The sequence below is a fragment of the Hyaena hyaena genome, unplaced genomic scaffold, assembly GCF_003009895.1.
Source record: "Hyaena hyaena isolate Hyena2069 unplaced genomic scaffold, ASM300989v1 scaffold_5, whole genome shotgun sequence".
NCBI lineage: Eukaryota > Metazoa > Chordata > Mammalia > Carnivora > Hyaenidae > Hyaena > Hyaena hyaena.
In genome coordinates, this window is record NW_024080637.1 from 7,659,034 (window position 1) to 7,683,818 (window position 24,785).

General features: G+C 38.6%; 1 protein-coding gene and 1 pseudogene across 1 annotated transcript in view; one reads left to right on the forward strand and one right to left on the reverse strand.

The window, feature by feature from the left end:
• The window catches only part of ZYG11A (zyg-11 family member A, cell cycle regulator), an 88,869-nt gene that overhangs the window by 50,196 nt on the left and 13,888 nt on the right, over positions 1-24,785 (reverse strand). Inside the window, exon 3 of the mRNA XM_039238122.1 lies at positions 12,426-13,177. Coding sequence (XP_039094053.1) covers positions 12,426-13,177 — 752 coding nt within the window. The remainder of the gene's footprint in view (positions 1-12,425; positions 13,178-24,785) is intronic.
• On the forward strand, positions 11,721-11,820 carry LOC120236452 (annotated as a pseudogene).

Genomic DNA, 24,785 nt, shown 5'->3' on the forward strand with positions numbered 1-24,785 from the left:
GCCCCGCGTCGGGCTCTGTGCTGACTGCCAGCTCAGAGCCTGGAGCCTGTTTCAGAGTCTGTGACTCCCTCTCTCTCTGACCCTCCCCTGCTCACGCTGTCTCTCTCTCTCTCCTAGAAATAAATAAAAAACATTAAAAAAAATAAAATAAAATAAAAAATAAAACTATTATCTAGAAAAACTTTACAGAAATAATTCTTAAAAAGACCTAAATCAATGTACTGAAAGGATCCACCAAGTACCAGGGACAACTGAGATCATCTGAGACATATCTTGGTACAAGATAAAAGTTAAAGATGGGGCGCCTGGGTGGCTTAGTCGGTTAAGCGTCCGACTTTCGCTTAGGTCATGATCTCACGGTTCGTGGGTTCGAGCCCCGCGTCGGGCTCTGTGCTGACTGCCAGCTCAGAGCCTGGAGCCTGTTTCAGAGTCTGTGGCCCTCTCTCTCTGACCCTCCCCTGCTCACGCTGTCTCTCTCTCTCTCCTAGAAATAAAATAAAACATTTAAAAAAAAGTTAAAAAAAAAAAGATAAAAGTTAAAGATAAAATAATCTTCAGGACTTCCAGATAAAAAGATCAAATAAATAACACAGAGAATTAGACAGTCATGGGACGTAACAAGCAACATAAAAAGCAAGTCAAGCAGAGAATTTTCAAGAAACCAGGAAAGAAAAAGGTAAAAAAGGAGTTTATATCCAGCCAAGCTTTATTTCAAATATCAAGGCTATAAAAATATAAAAGACTGAATAACAAAAACTCAGAGAACAGGACACACATCTCCTTCCTGGAAAACCTTCTAAAGAAGTTTTGTACAGTAACCAAGAGAGGGCGAGGAAACTCTAGCAAAAGGATACATGGTGAGCATTTAATATATTTAACCAGAGATCTGTCTCCCCACAGTCAATAAGTACATTGGGAAATTGTCTGTCTGATAGAACTATGTTGGAACTCGGGGGTTTATTAAAGGCTTGCAATTTCCAGAAGACTTGGATAGTAAATTGTGATTCGTTCCCATCTATTTCAGCTCTTAGCACAGTAACTGCTGCCCATCCCCCACCCATCAGCCACCAGAAGTCATCCAGGGCAACACACACTCAGCTTGTTATAGCCAAGATAGGAAAAAGGATCATGACTCCCAATTACCAGGGATATGTGCTCTGATCACAGATAGCTGCTTCTGATCATAGGTATAGAACACAGGTGAGCAGCCACGGTTGTACCTCCCCCACTGTTCAGTGCCCTCTCCCTCCAGCCAAAGTGACTTCCAGGGAAGTTAAAGGGCCAGTGTCCTTTATAACCCCCTTGTCTTCATTTTACTCTTTTTCCAATTTGGGGAGCCAGACATTAAAGACCAAGACCAAGAAACTAATTTGACAATAAACTATTTGTAAAAATAAATAAATAAACAAACAAACAAAAATAAAGACCAAGACCAAGACATTCAAAACAAATGCATAGATAAAGAAAATTCCAAAGTGACTGCACGTACCCAAGAAAGATTCAGAGAAGACCTAAAAAGACCTTAAAGTTTGTACCTCAGGTTGATACTTGGCACAGATCAAAACAGAAAACAGTAACAAAACAGCAAACCCTAAAAATAGGAGACAATCTGTTTTCCAGAGCTACCATAATGTAAATTTCAAATGTCCAGCTTTCACAAGAAAAAAATCACAAGGCATACAAAAAAAAAAGAGCAAAGTATGGCTCATTCAAAACAAAAAGGAATTGGGGGCACCTGGGTGGCAAAGTTGGTTAAGCAGCCGACTTTGGCTCAGGTCATTATCTAATGGTTGGGGAGTTTGAGCCCTGCATCGGGCTCTGGGCTGACAGCTAGCTCAGAGCCTGGAGCCTGCTTCGGATTCTCTGTGTGTCTCTCTCTCTGACCCTCCCCTGCTCACGCTGCCTCTCTCTCGCTCAGAAATGAAAACATAAAAAAAAAAAAAAGATAGGAAAGACTTCTAGACAACTGTCTTGCAGATGTTCAAAGAACTAAAGAAAGATATACATAAAGTCAAGGAAATGATGCATGAACAAAAGAGAAAAAAATCAACAGAAAAGAAATCATAAAAAAGAAAAAGAGAGGATACCTGGATGGCTCAGTCAGTTAAGTACCCAACTTCAGTTAACTACCCAACTTCAGATCAAGGCCATAATCTCATGGTTCATGGGTTTGAGCCTTACATTGGGCTCTGTGCTGACAGCTCAGGGCCTGGATTCTGCTTTGGATTCTGGGTTTCCCTCTCTCTCTACCTCTCACCTGTCTTACTATGTCTCTCTCTCTCAAATACAAACATTAAAAAAAATGTTTTAATTTTTTTATTAATGTTTTTTATTTATTTCTGAGAGACACAGCATGAACAGGGGAGAGTCAGAGAGAGAGGGAGACACAGAATCTGAAACAGGCTCCAGGCTCTGAGCTGTCAGCACAGAGCCCGCGACGCAGGGCTCGAACTATGAAATCATGACCTGAGCCAAAGTCGGATGCTTAACTGACTGAGCCACCCAAGTGCCCCTAAAAAAAATTTTTTTAAAGAAGGAAAAAGAAAGAAATTCAGGAGCTCAAAAATGCAATAACTAAAATGAAAACTTCACTAGAGGGATTCAAAGGCAGATTTCACCAGACAGAAGAATCAACCTACTCGAAAACAGGACAATGGAAATGATGGAGTCAGAGGAACAGAAAGCCAAAAAGACCCCCCCCACACACACAAATGTGAAGAGACCCTAAGGAACCTATGAAATGCCAATGAGCAGACCAAACTACATACTGTGGGCATCCCAGACAAAGAGAAACAGGGAGCTGAGAGAATATCTGAAGAAATTATGACTGTAAATTTCCCAAATTTGATGAAAGACATTAATATAAATATCCTAGGAAATCTAAAGTAAGATGAACTCAAGAATACTCACACCAAGACACATTATAATCAAATTTTTAAAGGCTAAAGACAAATCCTGGAAGCAGTAAGAGAGAAGTAAAGCATCACACATAAGGGATCTTCGATATGATTATCTGCAGATTTTTCATCAGAAACTTTAAAGGGGAGAAGACAGTGGACAAACAGGTATGCTTGGTTGTTAAAGGAAAAAAAAATGCGAACCAAGAATCCTATATCCAGCAAAACTGTCCTTCAAACGTAAGGAAGAAACCAAGACATTCCCAGATAAACAAAAGCTGAAGAAATTATCACTAGACCCACCCTGTAAGAAATGCTCAAAGGAGTCCTGCAGAGTAAAACAAAGTTAACACTAGACAGTAATAAGAAGACATCTTACAAAGATCTCAATAAAGGTAAATACATGGGCAATTTAAAAAACTAGTGATATATTAAAACTGGTTTGTAGGAGCACCTGGCTGGCTTAGATGGTAAAGCATGCAACTCTTGATCACAGGGTCATGAGTTCAAGCCCCATGTTGGGTGCAGAGATTACTCAAAAAACAAAGCAAAACATGGGGCGCCTGGGTGGCTCAGTCAGTTAAGCGTCCGACTTTGGCTCAGGTCACGATCTCGCAGTTTGTGGATTTGAGACCTGTGTCGGGCTCTGTGCTGACAGCCAACTCAGAGCCTGGAGCCCATTTCAAATTCTGTGTCTCCCTCTCTCTCTGACCCTCCCCTGCTCACGCTCTGCTCTCTCTCTCTCTCAGAAATAATTCATTAAAAATTTTAAAAATTCATTATAAAAAAATCAGCTGAACAAAAAAGAAAATAGTAATGCAGGAAATGAAGGGAAAAAAGCTACAAAACATATAGAAACCAAAGAGCAAAATGATAAAGTCCCTTCTAATCACGAATTACTTTAAATGTAGATGGATTAAATGCTACAATCAAATGACAAAGATTGGAAGAATAAATTTAAAAAAAAAATGTGTTCCAACTATACACTATATACAAGAGACTCATTTCAGATCCAAAGACATAACTAGAAGGAAAATCAAAGGGTGGAAAAAGATATTCCATGCAAATATAACCAAAAGACAGCAGGGGTGACTATACTACTGTCAGACAAAATAGACTTTAAAATCAGAAGAGGTTACAAGAGACAAAGCAAGACAATATATATTAGTAAAAGTTATACAGCAAGAAGATATAATAAGTATAAACATTTATGTATCTAATTACAGACTATCAAAACATATGACACAAAGAGGCACCTGGATGGCTTAGTCAGTTAAGTGTCCAACCCCTGATTTCAGCTCAGGTCATGATCTCATGGTGGTGATACTGAGCTTTGCATCAGGCTCTGCGCTGAGAATGGAGCCTGCTACTTCTTCTGCCCTTCCCCTCTGCTAGCTTGTGCTCTCTCTCTCAAAAAACAAAACAAAAAAAACAGGACACAAAACTGATAGAATTAAAGGGAGAAATAGACATTTCTAAAATAATGGAGACTTCAAAAACCAACTCCATAATGGACAGAACAACCATACAGAAGGAAACAAAGGACTTAACACAATAAACCAACTAGATCTAACAGACATATGCAAAACACTCTACCCAACAATACCAGCATCCACAGCCTTTCAGGTGCACATGGGACGTTTCCAGGATAGACCATGTGTCAGAGCAGAAATTTGGGCTCTATAGATTACAAAATAAGTATCAACTCTGGAAAACAGTATGGAGATTTCTCAAAAAATTAGAAACAGAACTACCTATGACCCAGCAATTGCATTACTATGTATTTATCCAAGGGATACAGACAATGCTGTTTCAAAGGGGCACATGCATCCCAGTGTTTATAGCAGCACTATCAACAGTAGCCAAAGTATGGAAAGAGCCCAAATGTCCATCGACGAACGAATAAAGATGCGTTGTATATTATACACACACACAACGGAGTATTACTCAAAAAGAATGAAATCTTGCCATTTGCAACTACGTGGATGCAACTAGAGTGTATCATGCTAAGTGAAATTAGTCAGAGAAAGACAAATATCATATGACTTCACTCATACAAGGACTTTAAGATACAAAACAGATGAACATTAAAGGAAGGGAAGCAAATATAAAAACAGAGAGGGGGATAAAAACATAAGACTCTTAAATATGGAGAACAATCAGAGGGTTACTGGAGGGGTTGTGGGAGGGGGATAGGCTAAATGGGTAAGGTGCATTAAGGAATCTATTCTCGAAATCATTGTTGTACTATATGCTAACTTGGATATAAATTTTTAAAAATTAATTAAAAAATAAAAATAAGTATCATACAAATGGTCTTTTTTGACAAGATGAATTTATAAATTATAGAAGCAAAACTGGAAATGTGTAAATTTATATAAATTAGATAACATACTCTTAAACAACCAATGATTCAAATAAATCACAGGGAAATTAAAAATATTTAAGACAACCAAAAACAAAAAACACAGCATACTAAAGCTGAAAGGACCCAGGGAAAGCAGTGCTAAGAGGGACATTTATAGTCAATAAATGCTTACATTAGGGGCGCCTGGGTGGCTTAGTCGGTTAAGCGTCTGACTGTTGCTTAGGTCATGATCTCGCGGTTCGTGGGTTCGAGCCCCGCATCGGGCTCTGTGCTGACTGCCAGCTCAGAGCCTGGAGCCTATTTCAGAGTCTGTATCTCCCTCTCTGACCCTCCCCTGCTCACGCTGTCTCTCTCTCTTTCCTAGAAATAAATTAAAAAATTAAAAAAAAAAAAAAAAGAAAGAAAACAAGATGGGGTGCCTGGATGGCTCAGTCGATTAAGCGTCCAACTCTGGCTCAGGTCATGATTTCACTCACAGTTTGTGAGTTTGAGCCTTGCATTGGTCTCTCTGAGCACAGAGCTCACTTCAGATCCTCTGACCCCTCTTCTCTTTGCCTTGCCCTGCTGGTTTTCTCTCTCAAAATAAATAAATAAGGGAGGAAAGGGGCGCCTGGGTGGCTTAGTCGGTTAAGCGTCCGACTTTCCGACTTTCACTTAGGTCATGATCTCGTGGTTCGTGGGTTCGAGCCCCGTGTCAGGCTCTGTGCTGCCAGCTCAGAGCCTGGAGCCTGTTTCAGAGTCTGTCACTCCCTCTCTCTCTGACCCTCCCCTGCTCATGATCTGTGTCTCTCTATATCAAAAAGAAAAAGAAAAAGGAAAAGAACAAAAAAATTTTTTTAAAAACTTCAAAGAGATACAACATCACACCCACTAGGATTATTACTGTTCAAAAGCAAAAACAGAAAATAGTAAGTGTTGACTAGAATGTGGAGAAAATGGAATGTTTATGCACTGTGGGAATATAAAATTGTACAGCTGCTTTGGAAAACAGTTGTGACAGTTCCTCAACAAATTAAAAACAGAATTACCACATAATCCACCAATTCCACCTCTGGGTCTATACCAAAAGAATTGAAAGCAGGGTCTCAAAAAGATATCTGAATACCCTTATTGACAGCAGCACTATTCATAATAGCTGGAGGTAACATACAAGTAACCCAAGGGTCCATTGACAATAAATGGATAAGCAAAATGTAGTATATACGTAACGCATATTATTCAACCTTAAAAAGGAAAGAAATTCTGCAATATGTTACAACATGCATGAACCTTGTGGACACTTATGCTAAGTGAAATAAGCCAATCACAAAAATACTGTATGATTCCACTTACGTACCTAGTGAAAATCATAGAGACAGAAAGTAGAATTGTGGTTTACCAGGGTCTAGAGAGAGAGAGGAATGAGGAGCTAGTGTTTAATGGGTATATAGTTTCAGTTTTTCAAGATGAAAAGAGCTATGGAAATGGATGGTAGTGATAGTTGCACAGTATTATGAAGGTATTTAATACCACTGAACTATACATTTAAGTATGGCTAAGATGGTAAATTTAATGTTATATGTATTTTGTCATCCAAAACACTTAAAAGATGGAAATATGGGGGTGCGTGGCTGGCTCAGTCAGTAGAGCAAGGGACTTTTGATCGCAGGGTCCTGAGTTTGAGCCCAAAATTGGGGATAAAGATTACTTAAAAAAAAAAAAAAAAAAAAAGTTTAAAAGAAAGAATGGAAATATGAACTGACATGGGGTGATTTTCAAGACCTATTGTTAAGTAATAAATACAAAGTATCTACTACCTACTGTGTAAGAGGAAATAAGGGAACCTAAATACATCTGCTTAGTACCTTGATTATACCCTCAGTCTGGGGGAGGAGGAAAGAACTGCAAACAAATCTTCAATTCTTCTTAGCAGGTTTCTGTTTCACTGTAGTATAGGTATACCCATTTTAAAAACTCTTTTATGTGTACTGTAGGATTAAGCAAATGTGTCAGTGCTTTTTGAGAACCAAGGTTCTCCCTGTGGAAAAGAGGAGATGCAAGAAAAGAATATAGAAAGGCAAAGGAGAATGGTGTGAGGATGGACATCTGGAAGTATTACTTTGAAATTAATTTCATAGATCTCCTTAACCCTGTTTGCCAAAAGGACTTAAAATCAAGGATACCCAGGAGCACCTTGGTGGCTCAGTTGGTTAAGTGTCTAACTCTTCATTTCAGCTCAGGTCATGATCTCATTGTTCTTGAGTTCAAGCCCCACACACAGCTCTGTACTGGCAGCATGGAGCCTGCTTGAGATTCTTTTTCTTTCTCCCTCTCTCTCTGCCCCTCCCCTCCTCACATTCTCTCTCTCTCTCTCTCTCAAAATAAATAAATAAATAAACATTAAACAACGATAACAACAAAGATACCCCAACAACTATGAACATACCTAGTATTCAGATATTGGCTTAATAAAAGGAATCAGGGCTCCTAGTAGAAATGCCAGAAGGGCTAGGTCCATGAAAGTATATGGAGCCTAAAACATCTTAATGTGCCAGAAAGTGAGGAAGTGATCAAAAACAACAACAAAGGGGAGCTTGGATGGCTTAGTTGGTTGAGTGTCCAACTTGGGCTCAGGTCATGATCCCACAGTTTGTGAGTTTGAGCCCTGCATCTGGTTCACTGCTGTCTGTGTAGAGCCTGCTTCAGATCCTCCACCTCCCGCCCCCTCCTCTGCTCACACTCTCTTTCAAAATAATAACATTTAAAAAAATGAAATAAAAATCTTAAAATAATAACAACAATTATAATAATGGGGATGTGTAAAAATAACAGGAGCCACCCACTGGCCAATCTGTAACAAACTGGGCATCAAAATAATTAAGGACAGTACTGAATTGTAAAGCACTGAAAACAACAAGAATCAATGAGTTCATATTGAGATTAAGCTAGACAGACAGGTGGAGAAGCCTATTGCTAAAAGTACAACTGAGGGCTAGACTGGAAAATCATCACTTTGCAACCATTCCAGTAAAGACTGATTCAAGTAAGAATCATCAATGGATGCTAAATCTAGATTAGAAAGATTGATGAGGATCAAGATACTTTCATAGTCTTCAAGTATATTATATATCACTTATTGGTTGCAAGAGAAAAAAATACCATCCATGTAGTGTAGAGACAATACAATACTACGTAGATAGTATTTTATCTATACAGGATATTTTGTATAATATCTGGACAATTCTCTGTATGATGAAAAGTAACAGGACTCATGAGGGGCACTGTGTGCTTCAGGATTGTAGTCTTTGAGACTGATACAACATAACTCACGTGGAATTCTGGCCAAAAATGAAGAATCTAATTATAAGGAAACGTTAGACAAATCCAAAATGAGGAACATTCTTTCAAAAAGTCAACAAAACAAAGCTAATCTGTATTCTTCAAAAATATCAATGTCACAAAGGACAGGAAGGACTAAGGAACTCTTCCACATTAAGAATCTAAAACAGGGGCACCTGGGTGGCTCAGTCAGCTAAGCGTCCAACTTCAGTTCAGGTCTGATCTCACTGTTCGTGGGTTTGTGCCCCGCATCAGACTCTGTGCTGACAGCTCAGAGGCTGGAGCCTGCTTTAGATTCTGTGTCTCCCTCTTTCTGTTCCTCTCCTGCTCACGCATGCTGTCTCTCTCTCAAAATAAAAATAAATATACATTAAATAATTGTTTAAAAAAACAATCTAAAACAATGGATATATTCTAAAATCATTTAAAGGTTTTTTTTTAAATTTTTTAAAATGTTTTTATTTATTTCTGAGAGAGAGACACACACAATGTGAACAGGGGAGGGTCATGGGGCTTGAACTCGTGACCTGAAGATCAAGAGTTGTATGCTCTATGGACTGAGCCAGCCAAGTGCCCCTGCTTTCTGCCCATTTTAAAGGAGTTAAGTACATGTTTCCCATTCTAATTTGGGGGGCAATAAATAACATATTTGTTGTGTTTGAAGGTCTTTGCTTACATTTGATTTTATTCATGTTAATGCAAGCAAATATTTGATCAACCTAAATAACAAAGATACTTAGTATACTTTGCATCTGATCTAAAACAGTATTTCCATTAAATAAAAGTTTTTCTGAATCATTAAAATTTTAAATTTGCCATACCCTACACTCCACTCCACATAAGGCTGGCTTAAGATCTTCAGCGTTTCTTAGTACTGGGAAGATCATAGTTTCTCCTCTCCATCCCAAAGTATCTAACACTGTATATAATGCAGAATTTAAAATTTTCAAAATAAACTAAACTTACATGTATACCAGATAAGCTGTGTATACTGAAACACAGCTCCCCATTTCCTTTTGGTGTACCCACTTTGATAGTATCTTAACTACACTCATTATCCCTCTGCAGAATATTCCAGCATTTCTCCCGTATTACTGCATATACCAAGAGTTTATGTACTAAAAAAAATTTTCCCCCGATAGCTGTGGTCTTTTGATGATTGTTGACACCAACTGCTATTAATCTGAAACAGGCCTAAGTATACATTCCCGGTAAACAATTCTCTATGTACCTAACCTAAAAGTTCACATTATTATCTCTATTTCTACTCTAATGATGTAACTGATGGCTTCCACCTTCATTAGGCATGCCAGAAAATTAAAAAGACTTCAAGGGCCCCTGGGTGGCTCAGTCAGTTAAGTGCCCGACTTCAGTTCAGGGGTCATGATCTCGTTATGAGTTCGAGTCCCATATCCAGCTCTGGGCTGATACCTCAGAGGCTGGAGCCTGCTTCAAATTCTGTGTCTCCCTCTCTCTCTGCCCCTCCCTCATTCACACTCTGTCTCTCAAAAATAAATAAATGTTAAAAAAATTATTTTAAAAAGGCTTCAAAATACAATGGCTATTTTCAAATTAAAAGAATAAAAATGTGAAAACAGCTCTCTCCTTTCCTCTGCCATCATGGGGTGTGCACCTATCCCTCTCCATGTCTTCTTACAAGACTCAGAATCGGGGCACCTGGGTGGCTCAGTCAGTTAGGCATCTGACTTCGGCTCAGGTCATGATCTTGCGGTCCATGGGTCCAAGCCCCGCACCAGGATCTGTGCTGATAGCTCAGAGCCTGGAACCTGTTTCAGATTCTGTGTCTTCCTCTCTCTCGGCCCCTCCCCAGCTTGTGCTCTGTCTCTGTCTCAAAAATAAACAAACGTTAAAAAAAATTTTTTTAAAAAGACTTTCAGAACCCAATAATTCCTGGCCAAGAAACAAAAGCAGAAGCGCTCCATTCCCTAGTCAATTTACAAGAAAACTGGTAATAAAATCAGGTATAGCTCTAAGAGGAGACATCAGAGAGGAACCAAGCTGGGTCTACAATGGATTGCATGTGAGATGACACACATATTTATGTTGCATGAAGGTAATGTGTTCATATCCTATAATTCTGTAAGCATCACTACTACCTGAACAACAGACATGTTTTATCAGGAAGTGATTTTCGTCTGTCACTATGCTTCTGCACGAGTAGGCTGGTTTAGTAATAAATATGTGAGAGACCTTTTATTTAAGAAAAAAAAGAATAAAAATGTGGGGAAAAAACGGGGATGCCTGGCTGGTTCAGTCAGTGGAACATGCATCCCTTAGTCTCCCAGCTGTGAGTTCAACCCCATATTGGGTGTAGTGCCAACATAGATAGATAGATAGATAGATAGATAGATAGATAAATAGATAGGTAAGATAGACAGGTAGATATAGATGAATGAAAACAACTAAGGACTGCAAATCATCTTACTCTCTCTCACCCTAGAAAGAATTACATATGGTATAAATATAAAGCATTTCAAAGCAGTGGTTCTGAACCTTAGCTGCACATTAGAATTACCTGGGAGCTTTCAAAATTTTAATGCTCATGCCAAGTCCCAAATCAATTAAATCAGAATCTATGGGAGATAGGATACAGGCACCAGTATAGTTCAAAGCTTCCAAAGTGATTACAAAGTACAATCAAGGTAGAAAACCACGGTTTTAAAAAATATATATTCTAGGAGCACCGAGTGGCTCAGTCAGTTAAGCATTGGAACTTCTGATTTCAGCTCAGGTCATGATCTCGCAGTTAATGGGTTTGGGCCTCATGTCAGGCTCCATGCTGGCAGTGTGGAGCCTGCTTGGGATTCTCTCTCTCCCTCTGCCCCTCCTGCACTCCCTCTCAAAATATAAATAAATCCATGAAATACTCTGGAACATAAATACTTAAATTTGTGTTGCTTTATCTTTTTTAATGTTTATTTATTTTTGAGAGAGAGAGAGAAACAGTATGAGCAAAGGAGGGGCAGAGAGGGAGACATAGAATCCAAAGTAGGCTGCAGGCTCCGAGCTGTCAGCACAGCCCCGATGCAGGGCTCGAACGCCCAAGCTGTGAGATCATGATCTGAGCTGACCCCAGGCGCCCCAATGTGTGTTGTTTTAAAAACAGCACCATAAATGCTTGCTTCAGCAATAAGCTAAAACTAAAACTGAAACAATACAGAGATTAGCATGGTCCTGACAAGGATAACATGCAAATTCGTAGAGTTCCACATTTAAAACAACAACAAAAAAAATCAGCACCATGATTGGCTATAAACTTGCTCTGGCAATGTTCCAAACTTTTTTCTTAAGACTCTTTTCAAAATTGTTTTCTCTCATACATTTGGCAAAAATGTTGATCGCTGCCTTACTAATTATAATTAAACGTTAACAGAGGTGAACAGAGCAAGTTTTAAGGTCACAAAGACTTGGATAGAAGTCCTAGCTCTACCATTTAATAGGCTGTTACATGATTATGGCTAAGAAGCTTAACTTGAGCTTCCATTTCCTCACTTATAAAATGGGAGGATGAAAGAGGAAAACAACATGCACAACGTGGCATCTGGCATATAGGCAGGAATGTATAAATAGCTATATTTATACCAAACTAGACTAGAAGACCTGCACGCCAGGACCATATCTTGCTTTAGATTATAATTCCACAACCTACTACATACTACCTACACAATAATTATTGTTAAGCTCCTTAAGGATTTTTTATTTGTCTTTGTAACCCTAATACCTAGCACAGATTCTGATATACAAAAGCCTGATAACGTTCTGAACAAATGAAAACAAACTTATTTCAGATTAAAAAAAACAAAAAACAAAAAAAAACCAACCCTCAAGCCTTGCTTTGCAGTAAAGAAGTCAGAATAACCAGCATCTGTAGCCAACAGTCCCACAAACTGCATCGCAGGCCGCTGCCGTATAAACAGTTCTACAGCTCCATCGGTGATGCAACTGCCACCTGATATATCCAGTGACACAATATTAGGCAGAATATCCTTTTGCTGCAGCAAATGAAAAGCTAGATCTGATTTCAGTTGCCTGTGATCAGAAATATCAAGGTGAAGCAGACATTTAAGTTCTCTAATAACTGCGAGAATCTGTGGTTTGGTCATGGTCAGACACTTCAGATAGTGCATTGTGAGAGACTTGAGTCGATCCTTACAGGTAAGGAGTGCAGAGATGTTAGTGACCATAGTATTGGAGATATCCAAGCTTTCCAGTTTTGGTAACTGAGAAACATTAGCCAGGTCTTCACTATGAAAACAAACATTGAAAACACTTAAAATGCGAAGACCGGTAAGCTGACCAAAGAACGGTAATCTTGAATCCTGAGGGATGCTTGTCGAGTCCAACAGGAGACACCGAAGGTTTTGCTGGATCCAGCTATTGCTGCAGAGTCCACTTAGGATGTCTGGAATTGGGAGGTCAGTGTGCACTGCAGTAGCATCCAGCTCAATGACTTTGTGATGGCAGAAGGCTTTTGTGAACGCAGCTGTCGAGATTTTAGCTTTTTGAATATTGACCAGCTTCAGTTTCATTTGGTTGCCTCGGAAAATGCTTGCTGTTCTATCAGTCAACTTGCCTATAAGAAAACCAGAACCAGCCTGTAATAACAACTAAATATCATGCCTTTTCCAGGAGACACTGTGGTCAGTGAACAGTGATAGATTCTAATAATAATGACTATATTTACTGCTTACTCTGTGCCAAGCATTGTTCTAACCTTTACTCAGATTACCTCATTTATTCTTTATAATACTATAATACTATTAATTAGTATCTTATAAGTGAAGATACTAGAGCTTAAAGATGTTAAGTGACTTGCTCAAAGTCAAAATATGTAGCAGAATCAGGAATCAAAACCCATCCAACTCCAGAGCCCAGTTTTAGCCACAGTAACCTTGCTCACAAAAAAACAAAAAAACAATGAAATAGGTAAATAGTACAGGATATATAATATGCAAATAACACTATCAATTATTACTTTTAACTAAATTAATAGATAGCCTTTAACAAGTCACTTACCGCTCTGGGCCTCATTTTCCTCATCTATAAAATGAATGGGTAGTACTAGGTTTTATTTAGAAAAGATTTACCGAGCATCTTCTGTGTACAAGATCCTATGTTAAGTAATGGTCACACAAGGTAGTTAGATACCTGTAACCACAAGAAATTCAGTCTAGGAAGGCACATCAGGTAAATAAATTATTATAATAATGTATTACATGCAGTAGTAAGTTGTACTAGGTATTAAATTAGTACAGAGGAGATTAACTTTGGGAAAAGTTCTGACAACTAAATAAATACCAATTTGGGGGTGGGGTGGAGGGGATGGAAGAACATATCAAAGGCAAGGAGGCATAGACCAGCAGATTACTTGTAAAGACCCTAAACAGATTAGCATTAATGGAATACAGTGGCATAAAAGGGAAGGACAGCTAGAAAGAAAAGTGGAAAGGAAGGTAAAAGGCAGATGGGATCTGTAGACAAAGTTATGAAACACAGACTTTTTTTTATCCTATGGACAATAAGGAAAAATTCCATTTTGAAGCAGAAAAATGAATGGTCATTGGGAAGCCTGGGTGGCTCAGTTGGTTAAGTGCCCAACTTCAGATCAGATCATCATCTCGTGGTTCATGAGCTTGAGCCCCGCATCAGGCTCTGCTGACAGCTCAGAGCCTGGAGCCTGCTTCAGATTCTGGGTCTCCCTTTCTCTCTGCCCTGCCCCTGCTCACATGCGCACGCGCTCTCTCTCTCTCTGAAAATAAATAAATAAATAAATAAATAAATAAATAAATAAATAAATAAAACAAAACATTTTTTAAAAATGTAGTAAATGGGGGTGCCTGGGTGGTTCAGTAAGTTAAAAAAAAAAAAAATGTAGTAAGTGAAGAGTGCCTGGGTGGCTCAACTGCTTAAGCTTCCAATTTTAGTTCAGGTCGTGATCTCATCAGGCTTACTGCTGTCAGCATGGAGCCCACTTTGGATCCTTTGTCCGCCCTCTCTCTGCCTCTCCTCATTCACTTCCTCATTCTCTCTCAAAAAATAAAGATTTTTTTAAAATGTATTGAATGAATTAAAAATAGAACTATCCAACAATCAAATAATAACACTACTTGGCATTTATCCAAAGAATACAAAAATACTAATTCAAAGGGATGTTTAAAGAAGCATTACATATAATAGCAAAATTATGGAAACAGCCTAAGTGTCTATCAAAATGATGGGGAGAGGGAGAAAAGAAGATGTGGTATGCGTATATATAACACACAATGAAATACTATTCAGCCATAAAGAAGAATGAAATCTTGCCATCTGCAGCAACATGGATGAACCTAAAGGGTATTATGCTAATGGAAATAAGTCACAGAAAGACAAATACCATATGATTTTACTCCTATGTGGAATTTAAGAAACAAAACAAACCAAGGGGGAAAAAAGGGAGAGAGAAGAGCAAACCAAGAAACAGACTCTTGCTACAAAGAACAGACTGATGATTATTACCAGAGCGGAGGTGGGCGGGAAGATGGGTTAAAACAGATGCTGAGGATAAAGGAGTACTTGTGATGAGCACTGGGTGTTTTAAGTAAGTGTTTAATCACTATCTTGTATATCTGAAACTAATATTCCACTGTATATTTTAAATATCTCAAATTCAAATTTTTTTACTTTTTTAAACTTTTTTTTTTTTTTGAAAGACAGAGAGACAGAGCATGAACAGGGAAGGGGAGAGAGAGGGAAACACAGAATCTGAAGCAGGCTCCAGGCTGTCAGCACAAAGCCTGACGCGGGGCTCCAACTCCTGAACTATGAATGAGATCATGACCTAAGCCGAAGTCAGCCACTTAACCGACTGAGCCACCCAAGTGCCCCAAATAACTCAAATTTAAATTAAAAAAAATTTTTTTTAATGTAGTAATGGGCACCTGGGTGGCTCAGTCGGTTAAGTATCTGACTGTTGGATCTCAGCTCTAATCATTGTCTCACACTTCTTGAGATGACACTGGGCTCTCTGCTGATAGCACAAAGCATTCTTGGGATTCTCTCTCCCCAACTCTGTCCCTTCCCCGCTCACACTTGCTCACTATAAACAAACAAACAAACAAATAAACAAAGTGATAATTTTAAAGGAAACAACCAAGGACATGATAGAGTAAGGAAATGAAGAAGGAAAACAAGAAACCTCTCTCTCTGAGGAGTTTGAGGAAGTGGTGTTTAAGCTGAGACCTGAAGGATGTGAAAGATGAAGGTAGTAGCTGTCATTCTAGATGGAAGAAAAAGCTGAAGTCCTGATATAGGAAACAGGTTGGCTTTTCCGTGAAATAAGAGGAAACCAGTATGGCTGAACAGTTGATGAGGGGTATCAGCATCTGACAGGTTAGAGCCAGAGGCAATAAGAGTCAATCTTGTAGACCAGGGCAAGAAACTGACATTTTTATCCTAAGTACAAGGAAAAGCCTTTCCACAGTGACAGAGGAAATGTCCAGATCTGATTAAAGCTTAAGAGGACTGTTTGCTGTGTGGCAGAGCTTGCCAAGGGGCAAAAGTGGAGGTGAAGAGAGTGCGTATGAGGTCAGAGGAGAGGAAAGAGAAAGGTATCTTTGATAGGAGGTAAGAGGAAAACAATGTCTGAGATATATATTTGAAGGTAGAAAATGTTTCAATAGTACCAAGGAGAGAAAAAATGAAAAATGTCACTGAACAAATAGGTTGATGGTCATTTTAGAGATGGGGGAAAATGGTAGTGTAGTAGATGCTGCAATATGACACCTTTTTAGGAACAAAAGGATCTACTAGATCTGTAGGGAGTGCCACCAGCTAACAGCCCTCATCTATGGGGACTACATGAGCTGAAAAGAGTTGCTCCACCCAAGGTCACACCACTTCCCCACGCATATCCATTTTCCAAAACTGAGTTGGGAGATATAAGAACCAGCCCTCACAGCCCAACTTAACACAGATCTGAGTAGCTGAGGATTTTTACATCTGTGTTCATGTGAGATTTGTCAGTAGTTTTCCTTTATAACATCTGTGTGGTTTTGCTCCTAGAGTAATGCTGGCCTTGAAGAATGAGTTAGAAAGTACGTCCTCTGCTTCTATCCTCTGAAATTATGGAAGAATTATGGTATAATATAATCCTCCCATCCAAGTACTAACCAGGCCGACCCTGCTTAGCTTCTAAGATCAGATTGGGCGCGTTCAGGGTGGTATGGCCATAGACAGTATAATATAATCCTTAACAAAATATCAGCAAACTGAATCCAACAATGTATAAAAAGAATTCTACACCACAACCAAATGGATCTGAATAGGTTAGACCTTCAGGATTCCCCAAAAGATCAGCCGGCGTGCTAAATTCTACAGATTTTAAACCTGAAGGGTAAGCACTTGAAATTAACTGGCTCAACGACAATAATTAAAACTGTGGGAATGGATGAAATGGGAATTTTAGAAGAGAAGGAGCAAGGACAAAGTAACAAAAACATCTACATTTAAGGTCAGTAGAATGCGGAATAATAGTCATAATAGCAATTAACAGGCGCTGAATGTTCTAAACATTTTAGATATATTAACTCTCCAAATCCTCATAAAACCCAATGAGGTAGGGATGATTATTAGCCATGTTTTACAGATGAGTTGAGGCATAGGAAAGTTAAGTAAATGGCCCAAGAAAACATATCTAATAGTCATGACAGTATACAAACCTAAACAGTCTGGCACCAGAGCCAGAACTCTTAAACTTTAATTTGTACTGTCTTTCAAGGGGAGCTGGATAAGGAAACGGGTCAGCAGCAGCCCCTAGGGAAGGAAGAAAACCAAAAAATTATTATGACTGAGCAGCTCAGAGAAGAAACACAGTATACCCATGAAGCATCCTGGATATGTGGTTATGGAGCTTAAAATAAAAGTACTGTGCTGAGAATTCTGGGGAATCAGAGACTAAGTGGTAGCTAACCAAAACAAAAAAATTACAAAATTACAGAATTACCTACAGATCTACAGAGTGTTCCTAAGGAAACTACAGCAGAGTAACCAAGAATAAAAGAGAAAAACAGAAAAGTGAAATACTCTAAAGTCAGAAAGGACAAGAGTAACTAATACTAAAAGTCAAAGGTACAAGAATTCTGATGATTTAATGGATGTAGGCAATTACCATCTATGACCACCAAAATCACAAAACCAACCAGACAACCAGACTTAATTAACCCCCTTACGGAAGTACAAGGCACAACCAAAACCATCAAACTTGAATCTGATCAAGCCTCTACCTCTAACTTTCAATTTACGGGGACTACAGAGATCAAAGGAACAGTCAAAATCACAGCACTGTCAAACAATGGAAAAATCCAGATTATGGGGAAATGATACAGAAAAAAAAAACTACCATAATTTTTTTTTTTTTTTTAAATTAAATAGGGGCGCCTGGGTGGCTCAGTCGGTTAAGTGTCTGACTCTTGATTTCAGCTCAGGTGGTGATCTTATGATTTCCTGATATAGAGTCCTCCATCTGGGTCCCCACTGACAGTGTGAAGCCTGCTTGGGATTCTTTCTCTTCTTCTTTCTGCCCCTTCTCTGTTCACATGGACGGATGCTCTCTCTCTTTTAAAATAAGTAAATAAACATTAAAATAATAATAATGTAACTGTAAAATCTCCAAACAGAGTAAACAACACACTTTTTAAAAAATTTTTGTTTATTTCTGAGAGAGAGAGAGAAACAGACAGCCATGAGCAGGGAAAGAGGGAGACACAGAATCTGAAACAGGCTCCAGGCTCTGAGCTAGCTGTCAGCACAGAGCTTGACGTGGGGCTCGAACCCACGAACCGTGAGATCATGACCTGAGCTGAAGTCGGACGCTTAACCGACTGAGCTACCCAGGCACCCCTAAACAATACACTTATAAAAAAAAACATATGGAGGGGTGCCTGAGTGGCTCAGTTGGTTAAGCGTCCGACTTCGGCTCAGGTCATGATCTCACGGTCCATGAGAGATCATGTCCTGCTCATGTCTATCTCTCTCTCTCAAAAATAAAATAAACATCAAAAAAAATTCCTTTAATAAAGAAATAAAGTTTGTTCATAGCAGCACTCTCAACAATAACTAAAACATGGAAAGAGCCTAAGTGTCCATCAATGGACGAATGGATCAAGAAGATGTGGTATCTATACCATGGAATACTACATGGCAATGAGAAACAATGAAATCTGGCCATGTGTAGCAACACGGATGGAACTTGAGGGTGTTATGCTGAGCAAAATAAGTCAGGCAGAGAAGGACAAATATCATATGTTTGCACGTATAGGAGGATTAGGAGGAACTTAACGGAGGACCATGGGGGAGGAGAAGGGGAAAATAGTTGGGGAGAGGAAGGGAGGCAAACCATGAGAGACTCTTGAATACTGAAAACAAACTGAGGGCTGATGGGGTGGGGGGAGAGAGGGAGATGATGGGCATCGAGGGGGGCACTGGTTGGGATGAGCACTGGGTTTTGTATGGACTCCAACTTGACAATAAACTATGAAAGAAAAAAAAAGAAATAAAGTTTATATGGAAAGGCAAAAGACCCAGAATAGCCAACATAATATTGAAAGAAAAGAACAAAGCTGGAGAGCTGGCACTACCTAACTTCACGATTCACTATAAAGCTATAGTAATCAAGACAGTGTGGTACTGGTGAAAGAATAAAGAAATTAACGGAACAGAAGAGAGAGCCCAGAAACAGACCCACATAAATATAGTGAACTGATCTTTGACTCAAAGAACCAAAGCAATTCAATGTCAAATATATAGTTGCTTCAACAAATAATGTTGGAACAAATGGACATCCACATGAAAAAACAAAAACAAAAAAAACACGAATCTAGACACAAACCTAACGAACACATTTCACAAAAATTAACTCAAGACAGGGGCGCCTGGGTGGCTTAGTCAGTGAGCATCTAATTCTGGATTATGAGTCAGGTCATGACCTTAGGGTTTGTGAATTCAAGCTCTATACTGCCAGTTCAGAGCCTGCTTGGGATTCTCTGTCCTTCTCCCTCACTACCTTGCTCAGACATTAAAATAAAAAGCATTAAAAACTTTTAACTCAAAAATAAATCGTACAGCTAAATGTAAAATACAAAACTATAAAATTCGTAGAATGTACAGGAGAAAACCTACGGGTATAGTAATGCCTTTTTAGATACAATACCAAAGACACAATCCATGAAAAAAATTATTGATAAGCCAGACTTCATTAAAATTAAAATCACGGGACTCAGTCAGTTGAGAGTCCAACTCTGGCTCAGGTCATAATCTCATGTTTCGTGAGTTCAAGCCCCACATTGGACTCTCTACGTTCAATGCCAATGCCTGCTTCAGATCCTCTGACCCCTTGCTATCTGCCCCATTCACACTCACTCTCTTTCACCCAAAAATAAACATTTAAAAGTATAATAAAATAAAATTAAAATCATATGTTCTGTGAAAGAGAGTATCAAAAGAATTAAAAGACAAGCCAGACTGGGAGAAAATGATTGCAAAAGGTATACCGGATAAATGACTTATCCAAAAAATATAAAGAACTCATGAGGCGTCTGGCTGGCTCAGTTGTTTGAGCATCCAACATCATGAGGTCATGATCTCATGTTTCAAGAGTTCGAACCCCACCGTGGGACTTGCTGCTGTCAGGGTGGAGCCTTTGTCTCCCTTTCTGCCCCTCCCCCACTCAGATGGGTGTGCTCACTCTCTCAAAATTAAACATTAAAAAAAAGAATGCATAATAAGAAAACAAACATTCCAACTAAAAAATGAATCAAAGACCTTAAAAGACCTCACCAAAGAGGATATATAGATGGCAAATAAGCATAGAAAATGCTCCAATGCAAAGTAAGACAACAACGGGACAGCACTACACACCTATTAGAATGGCCAAAACCCAGAACACTGATAACATCAAAAGTTGGACAGGATGTGAAGCAACAGGAGCTCTCATACACTGCTGGTGGAATGCAAATGGTACAAAAGCCATTCTGGAAAAGTTTGTCAGTCTTACAAAACTAAATGCATCCTTACCATATGATCTAGCAATCACATTCCTTGTTACTTACCCAAAGGAGATGAAAACTTATGTCCACACAAAGACCTGCACAGAGATGCTTATAGCAGCTTTATTCAATAACTGCCAAAACTTGGAAGCAAGACATTCTTCAGTAGGTAAATGAACAGTGGCACATCCAGACAATGGACTATTATTCAGCACTAAAAAGACATGAGCTATTGAGCTATAAAAAACATGGAGTGAAATGTATATTACTGAGTGAAAGAGGCCAATATGAAAAGGCTACATACCACAGGATTCCAAATATGCAGAACTATGGGGACAATATAAAGATCACTGATTGCCAGGCTTGGGAGGAAGATATGAACAGGCAGAGAACCGAGGATTTTTAACAGTGAAAATATTCTTTATGATATAACGATGGGTATGTCTTTTGTCCAAACCCACAGGATACACAACACCAAGATTGAACCCTAAAGTAAAGCACGGACTGGGTGATTATTAGGGGTCAAATGTAGGGTCAGCCTTGGTTTGAAAAAAAAAAAGTATCATTCTGATTAGTGATACCACAATACGGGAGGCTATGCATCTGTGTACCCTCCTCAGTTTGGTTGTAAACCTAAAACTGCTCTAAAAAATAAAGTCTTGGGGCACCTGGGTGACTCAGTCGGTTAAGCATCCGACTTCAGCTCAGGTCATGATCTCACAGTTCATGGGTTCGAGCCCCACGTCGGGCCCTGTGCTGACAGCTAGCTCAGAGCCTGGAGCCTGTTTTGGATTCTGTGTCTCCCTCTCTCTCTGACCCTCCCCTGCTCATGCTGCCTCTCTCTATCAAAAATAAATAAAACGTTAAAAAAACATTTTTTTAATAAAAAATAAAGTCTTAAAAACACACACAAAGATAGAGATACATACACCCGTAACATATATATTGCAAAATAATATGAAATAGATAGAAAGCCTATAAATCAAAAGAGGCCTAAAAAGCCTATCAACTGATCATAATACATGGACCTCACCTAGATACTAATTCAAACAAAGGTTTTTAAAAGTTGTAAGACACTCAGTCAGAATGAACACTTCCTATATATCTGACATTAAAAAACATTAAAATTTTAAGTATGAAATTAAAATTATGGTTATGTATATATATTTTACAAGCCTCACTCCCCAATTACATTTACAATTGAAAATGACATAATACCTAGGATTTACTTCAAAATACCTGGGGGCAGGACAAGGGTAGGTATATGTGTGGATGATGCAAGATTGGCCACGAGTTGATAATTGCTTAGGTTGAATATACTGAGGTTTATTTAGTTTCTCTAGTCTTGTACATTAAAAAAAAAAAAAATCAACTGTATTTCTGTACACTAAAAATGAACAATCCAAAAATGAAATTTAAGGGGCATCTGGGTGACTCAGTCAGTTAAGTGTCTGACTCTTGGATTTGGCTCAGGTCATGATCCCCAGGTCTGCCCCTTCTCTCTTCTTCTCTGCCACCCTCCCTCTTCCTCTCAAAAAATAAATAAATACAAATAAATAAATATAAATACATAAAAATAACAAAAATGAAATTAAGAAAATAATTCCATGGGGCGCCTGGGTGGCTCAGTTGGTTAAGCAACAAACTTCGGCTCAGGTCACGATCTCAAGGCTTGTAGGTTCGAGCCCTGTGTCTGACTGTGCTGACAGCTCACAGCATGGAGACTGCTTCAGATTGTGTCTCCCTCTTTCTCTCTCTCAAAAATAAATAAACATTAAAAAAAAAAAAGAAAGCAATTCCACATAATATCAAAAGAATAAAATACTTAGAAATAAATTTAACAAAAAATGTGTAAACTTATATGCATAAACTAGAAAACAGTGTTCAAAGAAATTCAAGTCTAGTTTAACAGAAAGTTAACCCAAATTCATTAATAAAAGATTTCAAATTGTTAAGATGGCAAAGCATTAGAAAATAATTAAAGATGATCTAAGTAAACAGAAATAAATATGAAGTAAAAAAACATGTTCATCACCAGAAGACTTAATGCTGTTAAGATGGCAATGCTCTCTAAACTGATCTACATATTTGATGCAATCCTTATTCAAATTCCAGCTGGATTCTTGTAGAAATTGACTAAAATTCATATGGAAATATAAAGAACCCAGAATAGCCAAAAGAGAAGTCTCACTTTCAAATTTCAAAATTTACTACAAAGCAACAGTAATCAAGATAGGGTCATACAGACAAAAGGACAGAACAGAAATGAAAGAAATAAACCCATGTTGGGGCGCCTGGGTGGCTTAGTCGGTTAAGCGTCCGACTTTCGCTTAGGTCATGATCTCGCGGTTCGTGGGTTCGAGCCCCGCGTCGGGTTCTGTGCTGACTGCCAGCTCAGAGCCTGGAGCCTGTTTCGGTCTGTGACTCCCTCTCTCTCTGACCCTCCCCTGCTCACGCTGTCTCTCTCTACTAGAAATAAATAAAACATTTAAAAAAAAAAAAAAAAAAAAAGAAATAAACCCATGCCTCTGTGGTCATCTGATTTTTTTAAAAGGGTGCCAAGAGCATTCAATAATAGATTTTTCAACAAACAGTAAAAATTAATAGAGACAACTATACAGGCACATGCAAAACATGAAGCTGGACTCTTACACTTCATGCCATATATAAAAATAAACTCAAAATGGACCAAAAACCTAAGAGTGTGGGAGTGAAAAAAACTAACTCTCTTAGAAGAAGAAAATACAGGTATAAATCTTTAGGACCTTGGATTAGGCAATGAATTTTTAGATATGATACCAAAAGCATAAGCCACAAAAGAATAGATAAACTGGATTTCATGAAAATTAAAACCATTTGTGGGCCACCTGGGTGGCTCAGGTCATGATCTTGCAGCTTGTGAGTTGGAGCCCCACATCGGGCTCTGCACTGACAGCTCAGAACATGGAGCCTGCTTTGGATTCTGTATTTCCCTCTCTTTGCCCCTTCCCTCATTCACACTCCATCTCTCTCTCTCTCTCTCAGAAATAAACATTAAAAAAATTAAAACCGTAAGTCAAAGGACACTATCAGGAAAGTGAAAAGAGAATTCAGAAACTGGAAGAAAATAATTGCAAACCATGTAACTGATAAGGGACTTGTATCAAGAAAATAAGATATTGGGATATAATGTACAGTACAGGGAATATAGTTGATAATATTGTAAAATATATATTTTTTTAATGTTTTATTTATTTCTAGGAGAGAGAGAAAGACAGCGTGAGCAGGGGAGGGTCAGAGAGAGAGGGAGTCACAGACTCTGAAACAGGCTCCAGGCTCTGAGCTGGCAGTCAGCACAGAGCCCAACNGGTCTGTGACTCCCTCTCTCTCTGACCCTCCCCTGCTCACGCTGTCTCTCTCTACTAGAAATAAATAAAACATTTAAAAAAAAAAAAAAAAAAAAAGAAATAAACCCATGCCTCTGTGGTCATCTGATTTTTTTAAAAGGGTGCCAAGAGCATTCAATAATAGATTTTTCAACAAACAGTAAAAATTAATAGAGACAACTATACAGGCACATGCAAAACATGAAGCTGGACTCTTACACTTCATGCCATATATAAAAATAAACTCAAAATGGACCAAAAACCTAAGAGTGTGGGAGTGAAAAAAACTAACTCTCTTAGAAGAAGAAAATACAGGTATAAATCTTTAGGACCTTGGATTAGGCAATGAATTTTTAGATATGATACCAAAAGCATAAGCCACAAAAGAATAGATAAACTGGATTTCATGAAAATTAAAACCATTTGTGGGCCACCTGGGTGGCTCAGGTCATGATCTTGCAGCTTGTGAGTTGGAGCCCCACATCGGGCTCTGCACTGACAGCTCAGAACATGGAGCCTGCTTTGGATTCTGTATTTCCCTCTCTTTGCCCCTTCCCTCATTCACACTCCATCTCTCTCTCTCTCTCTCAGAAATAAACATTAAAAAAATTAAAACCGTAAGTCAAAGGACACTATCAGGAAAGTGAAAAGAGAATTCAGAAACTGGAAGAAAATAATTGCAAACCATGTAACTGATAAGGGACTTGTATCAAGAAAATAAGATATTGGGATATAATGTACAGTACAGGGAATATAGTTGATAATATTGTAAAATATATATTTTTTTAATGTTTTA